Source organism: Dendrobium catenatum, unplaced genomic scaffold (assembly GCF_001605985.2).
Source record: "Dendrobium catenatum unplaced genomic scaffold, ASM160598v2 fragScaff_scaffold_733, whole genome shotgun sequence".
Classification (NCBI taxonomy): domain Eukaryota; kingdom Viridiplantae; phylum Streptophyta; class Magnoliopsida; order Asparagales; family Orchidaceae; genus Dendrobium; species Dendrobium catenatum.
In genome coordinates, this window is record NW_021319195.1 from 12,328 (window position 1) to 23,037 (window position 10,710).

A 10,710-nucleotide genomic window follows, 5' to 3' on the forward strand; every position below is an offset into this window, starting at 1 on the left:
GAATCCACAGGTAATTTTTATATCAAAATTTACAACCAACGACAATGATCTTGAGGTTGAAGATTATAAATCAATAGATGCAAAAACAAAATAATGAGAATGGTTTGTCTAATCAATAATACATCCTTCATTTTGCAATTTAAGACACTTTAATACCAATAAAATTGCTATAATGTATTCTTACATCCTCATCATTATCATCATCATTATCCTAATTATAAGTTTTGGTTTTGTGAATCCTCTTCCTTTTATTCCCAATGAGTGCTATTTGAGTTTCCAACTCTAATTTACTCGAGCACTTTTGTCCAGCTTCTAGCCTTGTTTTGTCAATGAGGGTGTAATCTTCATTTAAAAAGGCTTAACACTTGCATGTTCATGTATGATCTTCATGCGCCAATAGAAGTTTTTCTCTGCTTGTCTATTACTTTGCAGAAACCATGTGTTGATGAAGCTAAGAATCCTTCTGGCCGAACACTATATTGTGAACTATCTTAGGCTATTTTTTCTACTAGAAAGCTGCTAAGAAGCAGAAAGAAAACCGCCCCAAACGAAACTTTAGTATTCAGCACAACATAAATTATTTGATTGCCTTGAACTTTGAAGTAGAATGTAAATTAAGTTATTGCTTTGAACTTGCGAGCTATTTTCTGCCTAATTACTCTCTTCTGAAGATTCAAATAAGATCACTTTGGATTCTCTTATTTTTGACCTGAATTACCGTTGAATGTCAATGATAGTAGGTAAAGGATGCAAGGCAACTTATTCCTGAGGCAGAAAACGAGGCTTCGGCGGCAGCCAATGAGCCTACTCTCAACTGTCCCGTCTGCATTTGCACATTGAATGAACCCTCATCAACAACTTGCGGGCATGTATTTTGCAGGGGCTGCATTGAGAATGCCATTAAGCAGCAGAAGAAGTGTCCCACCTGCAGGAAGAAGCTCACAAAGCGTAACGTCCACAGAATCTACATCCCATCTATTTGAATGCTTTTTTTTCCTTTTCTTTTCCCTATTTTACTTTTAACTCCCTTTTGCATATTCTATCTCACCTTCATAGTTTCTGAAATTGGTCATTGAGGCTGCGTTTGGTATAAATTTTTCGTTATCTTACATGCCATCATCTTATTTTTATTTGACTATATAATATTTTTTTTTCAAAAAATTCTATGAAGAGAATTACATTTTCTAATATTAGTTATAAAAAATTATTATATGTTTTTTTTTTCACTAAAAAAAATTATGATATTCAGCTCAGTTTTAAAAAATTAATATTCTTTCTGCCACCATAGATGTTGGATTGCAGTATCGTATCTAATTCAGTTATAATTTAGTGAAATTTTATTTGTATAACGTTCAAATTATATTCAAAATTTCTTGGAGCCTTACAGAATTCTTACTTATTTCTCCAATAAAATAAACAACAAATTTATTTGGCCAATTACGAATATTATGGGGAAGTTTGTCTTTATATATTCATATTAGCAAAATTTAGAGAAATATGCTCATTATTTATTTTATTGGGTAAATATGTTCAAAATTTTATTGTAGACTAAAATATTTATGCGCTTAACTAGTAACTACTATTTGAGTCCCTTTGTAACAAACATTAATTTGAAATAAATTTAAAAATATTGCAATAAAATTGGAGTTTATGTTCAATATTTATTTGAATCATATTCGAATCAATTGTGTTATTGTAAGATTCAAATATTATTAGAATATGGACCAAGTATAGTTAATTGAGATTCGAAAATGAATTGATACATGTTTAAATGTTGATTTGAATTATAATTGAAGACGGTTTGATTGTAGTTCCATCATCATTCAAACAAATATGGTTTGAATATTATTTGATTATAGTTCACGTATTATTCAATTTTGATTCGTGCTTCGAATATTGTTTGATCATGATTCAAAAATAATTTAAATATGAATTATAACACTTACATATTACAAGGTTCATACGATATAATGACTACTGTCACATGGTTATAAGGGATAATTATAATAACCATTGATATGTCACCAAAAATTGCCGTCATATTGCACAAACCTCAAAGCATATTCAAGTTCGAAATTTTCAAAATTAAAATTGGGGTCATTCAAACTCCAATTTCAACATACTTATAGTCAAATTGAATGTTTTAAAGAGACAAATCCAATGACACCAAAATCGGTTCAATTCGAGCCCAAAAGAGTCCAAATCGGGGGTCCGAAGTACATTTGAAAGTTTCAAATCATAAATTGGATGATCAAATGATATATAAATATAGCATGCTTACAGTTGAATCGAGTAGCTTGACGAAAGAAATCCAACGAGCCTAAGAACGCTTGATTCCAACAGCATTATGACACCTAAATGCATGATGAACACTATATTCGAGAGAATCAATATGAACCGTCCGATTGAACATTTTGATTTTGTCTTTGATATTCTTCATATTTACGGAATATGTCACTCTAAAAAATTTTTAAATAGATCATCACTTTTTACATGAAGGAAGATTGAGGGCTAGGGGGTTAAGACCTTTTGCTGGAAATTGAAGAGAGCTTTAAAGCTTCAAGGATCTAGAGCTACATCCAAGCACTATCGCTGCCTAGCTTTTGTCGACTGTCGTTGGACCACCGCTCCACCTCTGATCGCTGTGATACCACCACCCGATCTCCGATCGCCGTCGGACTTCCGCTCGACCATCTTCGGACCACTGAGCGATCGCTACCAGCATTGGCGGATTTAAGGGGGAGCCTAGGGGGGCACGTGCCCCCCCTAAAAAAAATTTTTCTTGTATGGGGAACTGCTTGCTGTCACTCTCTTTTCCCATTTCTCATCTACCTATCTTTTCTCTCTCCCTCTCTCTTACCTTTTCTTTGCATTTTCTGTTTTTAACTTTTTATAGCCAGCACTAGTCCTAGCTCTCTCTCTCTTCTCTCTCTCTCTTCTCTCTCTCCCATGAGGGGTGAAATCCTAACATCAATTTCAAGCTAAAATGAAAAAGAAATTGATGATATTTTTAAAGTCAAAATTTTATGCCCCCGACGAAAAAAATTCCTGGCTCCGCCACAGGCTACCATACTTCTTATCAGGTGTTTTGGGTTTATGATTTGAAGTATGAATACTTTATTCAAGTCTAAGTCACCAAGTGAATAACATCAACAAGCTTTACAACAGATTGATGGATAGAAACCATTGCCATGAAATTTTACTCAAGCTCGAGCACACATAATTTGCAACTACTTGGAAGAATGTTCAAAGAGCTTAAAAAGGTGGTGTAACAATTCAAGGAGGATTCTGATTTATTTGTTAAAAAATAAGAGTATTTTGGTTCAAAGAGAATTTTTGATTACATATAAAAAATAAACAACAAGTATATTTCTTTAATAATTATTATTAATATATTACATGCCATTTAAAATAATTTTTTTAATACAAGGCTTATAAAGTCGAAATTTCCCTTATAATAAAATTAATAAATTTATGACACATTTCTTTTCATCGGATTTTTTAATATTAAATGGCGCATTTAAATGTAGTGTATTTAAATCAAGAATTTGCTGAGGAGCAGATTCGCGCCGTCGTGCCAAGAACTTTGGAATCGCGGAGAAGCCAGGGCCAGATAAATCCTATCTACGTTCTATCTTCATTAACAGGTAGCCTTCATCCTAGCTCTTGCCGTAACCATGGCGGTGGCAGTGCTCAACACGGCCGCTGCTTTCTTCCCGCCCCGGGGTCCTCCGTGTCCCAGGATCCGGCGGGAATGCTTCGGATTCAGATGCAGGTCGAGTCATAGTGACGAGGAGGTAGGATCTTTCTTTTTGTTTCATATGCTCGTGGATTGAGGGCTCATTCCGCGGGAGGTTGAAATTGTTTCATTAATGACCACATGGGAAAGTTTTTGCAGGAGTATTTGGTAGATGCGCCAGTGTCGATTGGAGATGGATTCTCTTTCAGTGGAGGTAGGAATTTTATCCACTTTTAATGTTTCTTCGTTTGGAATGTTTTCTTTTTTTTAGGTGCTTGAGAAATTATTGTGGAACAGGCAAGTACGCGGAAGGGCCGAGTCGATTTGATGAGTGGTTTGCTCAGGGGAAGATGGTACACTTTTTCACACTTTTTTTTTTGAGGAAATTGAGCGCTCAGACGAGCTGCATGTGCACAGAAGCCGAGCCCGAGGACTGGGCTACATTCGTGCACATTTTTCATTTTACATTAAGTCTCATTTCTCCCTCATTTTATTTACACCCAAATATTTTTTCCTACTCAATACCCTTTGTAGTTCTTCCTCAGTACTTTGTAGTTACACAAAGTCCACTTTTGCTACTCAATGAATCTTTTAATGTTTCCCACTTTACTGTCTTGCCGTAATTCTTTACTCACTCTCTTCTTAGTTGTTTAGGCCTTGAGCAATCTTATGGATATGACTTTATGAGCCATACCAAGCTTCTAAATTTTAACATGTGAGCCCAGATCATGGGTATTGGGACGAAAGGCATCATATTAGATAACTATGAAATTTAAGCTTCATCTAACAATCAACATCCCTTCAGATGCATTTGTTACCTGCGTATGCAATAGCGAATCATATGCACTAGATGAATGCACATTTCGAGTAGATGATATAGAACTTGACGGAAAGACTTCGATGTTCGCCACATCTCCTTGAGGCTAGATGTGTCCTTTACCTTCCCATAACATGCTCGGCTCATCGTCCTCTTTGACAGTCACTGGCTTCACAATTCATTGTGATCCTAAGCCAAAATGCCACTTCCATGGCCTATTGGGCAACTTGCTCCTTTAAAAAGACATATGAGGTTGCATGTTCCGCTTAATTGATATAAGTAGAAGCTTTTGCAGCATTCAACTTTGAGATCATGCAACATGATTTGGCCTAAGAGCTTGAAGTATAGAGCTGGGAACATATGATTGGACATAATTTTGAAGCTTAACATAACTTCTAATCAAATATAACAAATTAAATCTAACTTTTTTCCTTTTCATTAGACTTCCATGCATAAAAGAGCCATTAAACAAAAAAATTTCATTCATTGTAAAGTTGTTCAAATATATCTTGAAATAATATATATGATATATAATAAACATTTAAAGGAAAATAATATGAACAATTCTATACAACTGACAAAATCATCTTTAGTACCAACATCAGCTACTTTTGGCATTTTATAAGCAAAACTCTTTATTTCGTCTATGTACACCAGTGAGGATTTTTCTGAAAAATATTTCTTAGCTAATGAGGGTGAGTTATAAATATATAACTCATTGAGTATATCATAGTTCTAAACCAAATTAACGTAAAAGGGAAAAAGAAATAGTATGGATGCCAATCATCATATTTTACCCGTAAAAAAACAAAACTTGACTTGTTATTGCAATAATAAAAATGAAAAAAAATATTGCTTAATAGAGTTATATAAAGTAATGGAATTATAACATTCAACTTGGTATTAAGAGTTTGAATATATACTTAAATAGTTTAAAAAATAATGATTTAAAATAAAACAGTTATTACAAGCTTAATAACAAACTTATAGTAGAGTGGTGTCATAACAATGTAGGATTTTGTAGATAACTAAGTAGGTTATCGAATTCAAAGCATAATATGCTGAACAAAATGTAAATAAACAAACATGCAGAGCACAAAGTAACAGACTCCAACCTTTATGTCTCCCATTTAGAACTCTAAAACCTTTATGCCTCCCATTTAGAACTCCTTACCTTCAAGCCTTTTAGTGCTCTCTGTACTTTTAAAAATTTTACAACAGAACTCTATGGATATGTGTTTAACAGACTCCCCTCAAACTCCTCAGATGTAGACAAAATATCATCTAGAGATGCACAATATTTGAATCATGCCACATAACATTACAATTAACTAGTTAAACATAAATTAGGCTATTTATATAATTTCAGAGATTTTCCCTCCTAGTGGCATTTTCACAATCAACCCAGTGCAATGTAGTAAAATTTCACTTAGAATTCCAACAAATTATCAGAGATTGTGCAGAACTGCATTTTAAAAATTTAATTGTTGACAGTGTTTTTTTTTTATGCCTGAATATTTTTCTATAATTTTGGAAAAACAACATTTCAAAAATATTCGGTGAAAATTTTATATAAAAATACCTAAATGTTCAGAATTACGTTCTCTGTAGCATATTAGAAGTTATGCAGTAAAAATTTTCATGTTTGAAAGTTATCTCAGTTCAAACAACACAAGTTTATATTTTTAATCTGGAAAATTATAAAACCAACGAATTAAAAACTAAGATTTGCAAAATGCAACATATCTCGAGCTAGACAATTTTTAGAACTGGGGCGTCGACTAAAAAATAACTCTAAGTGCCTCAAAAGGGACTTTCTCTCTCTATAGCCGACAACTCTAATGAAAATAAATAGAATGAAAGAGTGGATATGGATTTTTAAATATTAAAATCTAGCCTAGAGCCGTGGCGCCTCGCGGTGCTTGCCACGTCCCTCAGAGAGCGCACAATCTCGTCGTGCTGAATTATTTTACAAAAAACCTGAGAGCACTGGCACTGAAGTGCCGCCAACCCAAACGTCGTGGCCCTCTACGGGAGAAATTGATACATGATCAAACATGCAAATAGATCGCCATGATCATTTCAAATCACATGCAAACTTTCACATACACCCAAGACATTCACAAACATATACAGAAAAGTTTAAATGCAAAAATTTAACTTATTACTTTTAATTTGGTCGTGTCAGAATGGGTTGAATGGTTCATTGACTTTACAATTTTCATAACTCTCCAACAACAACATCAAGCCTTTATCTGTCACGACCCGGCCCGGCTAGCCCCTTTAAAAAGCGTGCTAAGCCTAAAATAAGATTTTCGGGTTTTACATTATCCCACTATGTGGGGTACGCTAGATGAATCCTTTTTGTCCATTGTGCCCTGTTAAAAGTTAAATTCTCATTTAAATCTAATAAAGAAAGGCCATTTCTAACATTTTCTAACCAAGTCTTTTTAGGCCTACCTCTATCTTTCTTAATATAAGTCAAATCTAACACATCTACTTTCCTAACCGGGCCATCTGAAGGCCGCCGTTTTATATGACCAAACCATCTAAGACAACTCTCTCTAATCTTATCTTCCATTGGAGCAACTCCAACTGTTTCACGTATATGCTCATTTTGTATCATATCTCTAAGAGTAAAGCCACTCATCCACCTGAGCTTTCTTATCTCTTCAACACTTAATATTATTCTTCTTTTTTAATGGCCAACATTCTACATCATAAAGCATTGCAGGTCTAACCACCATCTTATAGAATTTTCCTTTAAGTTTGAAGGGGACTTTTCTACCACACAACAAGCCCGATGCATTCCTCTAGTTCAACCATCCAACTTGAATTCTACTAATAATATCCCCATCTATTTCACCATCACTATGAACAATAGACCCTAGATATATAAATCGTGTATTCTTATTAATGACTTATCACCCAAATTCACAATCCTCTCACTATAACTATATTAATAAAATTATACTTCATATATTTAGTTTTAGATCTACTCAAACGAAAGCCTCCCACTAGAAAATTAACTCTAAGGTTGACCTCTATAATTCAAGTTTACCTTCAACTCCCTCTCTAGTCTTATCAACAAAAAGAATATCATCAGCAAAAGCATACACCAGGGTAAAACCTCTTGCAAATGTCTAGTGAGAACATTCATGACTAAAGTAAAAAAGATATGGGCTTAAGGCTGATCCTTGATGTAATCCAACTGAAATAGGAAAATACTTGCTCAGATCACCTTGTGTCTGAACACAAGTAATAGCTCCTACATATATATCCTTAATGACTTGAATATAAGCATTATTAACCCCTTTCTTTTCTATAACTCTTCATAGCACTTCTCTTGGAACTTTATCATATGTTCTCTAAATCAATAAATATCATATGTAGATCCTCCTTATTCTCTCTATACTTCTCCTTCAAACCTCTCAAATAGATTTATAGCTTCTATAGTAGACCTACCCGACATGAATCCAATTTGATTTTGAGAAACGTTAGTATCACGCAACAACCTATGCTCCATAACTCTCTCCCATAGTTTTAAAGTATGACACATTAACTTAATTCCACTATAATTCGCACAATCTTGTGCATCACCTTTATTCTTAAAAATAGGAATCAACACACTCATTCTCCACTCATTTGGCATCTTTTTATGTTCAAAATAATATTAAAAAGTTTAGTAAGCCAAAATTCCTTCATCTCCTAAGCATTTTCACACTTCTATTGGAATATCATCAGGTCCAACAACTTTTCCACATTTCATTTTCTTTAAAGCCTTTCTAACTTCGGTTTTATTAATATGTCCATAAAAATAAAAAAAAATTATTTTTATTTAGGGTGCTAAGGTCATTAAAGTCAATTGCCTTCTCATAATCTTCATTGAAGAGTTTATAAAAATATCTCATCCACCTTAGTTAAACATATTCTTCTAATAAAAGCATTTTTTGATCTTTATCCTTAATACACTTCACTTGAACTAAATCCTTACTATTCTTATCTCTTTGTTTGACTAACTTATACATATATCTTTCGTCATCTTTAGTATCTAATATATTATGGAAATCATTAAAAGCTAAAATCTTTGCATAGTATATTGCTTTCTTACACTCCTTACGGGACTCTTTATATCTTTCCCAATTATCAGAATTTTTATATCTAAACTAATTTTTATAACAAATCTTGTTAGTTTTTATATTTTCTTGAACATTTTGATTCCATCACTAACTATTTTTACTATTATGAGCTTTTCCCTTTGATAATCCAAACACTTTTTTGCAATGTTCTTAATATCACTAGCTATTTTTTCTCAAATTACATTAGCTTCCTCATGCACATACAAAATCTTAAGATCTAGTATCTTACTCTCAAAAATATTTTTTAAAGGCCCTCATCTAATCCTAGAATAACTTTTTTACTTTATTTATTATTTTATGCCAACTTATTTTAAAGTCCAAAACTAATAAACGATGTTGGGTATATGAACCTTTACCTGAAATAACTTTACAATCTTTGCAATATAAATGATCTATAATTCTTATAAGAAAATAATTAATCTGAGTTTTATTATAACCATTCTTATAAGTGATGAGATATTATTCTCTTTTTTAAATAAATTATTAGCAATTATAAAATCATAAGCTAAAGAAAAATCTAATATGGTCTTGCCACCTTCATTAGTCACTTCATACCCATAGCCATCATGAATGCTTTTAAATTTCATCAACCTTTTTGCTAACATGTCCATTTAAATATCCTCTAATAATTTTTTTCTTTAAGATGTATCTTTTGTATTAATTCTTTTAAGTCATTCCAAAATTTAAATTTTGAACTCATATATAAACCTATTTGAGGAGCATAAGCGCTTATAATATTAATAATCTTTGTATCAACAATAGTCTTTAAAGCGATTGTTCTATCTTCAATTCTATTAATTTTTACTACATTATCCTTTAAATTCTTATCTATAATCACACTTACACCATTTCTAGTATGACTCTTACCAGAATACCAAAGTTTCACAACTCTCCCATCCTAAAAAAAATATCATCCTTGATATTTTAAAACTCAGATAAGTAAAATAGATTCCGATATAATTATCTCATCTCAGGTTTCTTTCCTCAAGTAGCTTCTCTTTTAATTTAGTTTTTCCACAGTATCTATGAATTTCTAACATCATAAGCTAGAATCTTTTTTGGTTATTCCTTGTAACTCAGATTTGGACATATTTCGACCTCATATGCGGATAAGCTTTTTTCAAAATCAGATATCCACTTCCTCATATAAGACATATGAAATATATTGTGTATGTCAGATATGTGGTCAGACAACAATAATCTATAAGCGAAACTACTAATTTTTTCAATAACATCAAAAGGTCCAATGTATATAGGACTTAACTTATTGGTTCTTCCAAATCTACTGACACTCTTCGTGGGCTAACGTTAACATACAAAATCACCTACCAGAAACTCCATAGAACGGTGTTTTGAATCATAATACGTTTTATGCCTTTCTTGCACCGTTGTCAATCTATCTTAGATCAGACAGATCTTTGCTATAGCATCATCCACCAAAGCTGGCTCTAGCAGTTGTCTTTCTCCCACCTCGGTCAAAAATAAGGGTGTCTTGCACTTCCTCCCATACAGAGCTTCATAAAGGCCCATATTTATGCTTGATTGGAAGTTGTTGTTATAAGCAATCTCGATCAGAGTAATTTCCCAGCTTTCGCCAAAATCCATAACACACAATCTCATAAGATCCTCCAATATTTGAATAGTGCTTTTAGACTGTCTGCCGATCTGTGGATGTGGGCTCCGAAAATTCGGCCCCGGCCTCCACTCGCTCTTTCTTATTCGGCGAGGGAGTTTTAACGAACTAAGTTCCGAGGTAAATTTTGGAAGGCAGATGGGTTTGTAGATAAGACACTACCCAGAGATTTCGCCCTCATTTTGTGAGGACTTTATGATCTGAGTTCTGGTTTCCTATAAGCGCAAGCCCCTATAGTTAATTACCCCTCCCGATCACGAGAGAGAACTTTCGATTAAGGCTAGTCATCAATCAGATACGTATAGAATACGTGCATCTGGCATATAGTAGCAGCATGGGTTTAGGATATTGGTAGAAATTGGATTTGGAAATTAGGTTTTGA

General features: G+C 33.3%; 1 protein-coding gene across 4 annotated transcripts in view; it reads left to right on the forward strand.

Annotated features, from left to right (window-relative positions):
* Nucleotides 1-3,544: 3,544 nt before the first annotated feature.
* LOC114578345 (uncharacterized hydrolase YNR064C) overlaps nt 3,545-10,710 on the forward strand; it is an 18,179-nt gene continuing 11,013 nt past the window's right edge. Inside the window, exons 1-3 of one of the 4 annotated variants that reach the window (XM_028696297.1) lie at nt 3,545-3,797; nt 3,890-3,953; nt 4,037-4,092. In XM_028696297.1, coding sequence (XP_028552130.1) covers nt 3,678-3,797; nt 3,890-3,953; nt 4,037-4,092 — 240 coding nt within the window. In that variant the 5' untranslated portion in view covers nt 3,545-3,677. The remainder of the gene's footprint in view (nt 3,798-3,889; nt 3,954-4,036; nt 4,093-10,710) is intronic. The other 3 variants (XM_028696296.1, XM_028696294.1, XM_028696295.1) reach the window with 3 other exon arrangements.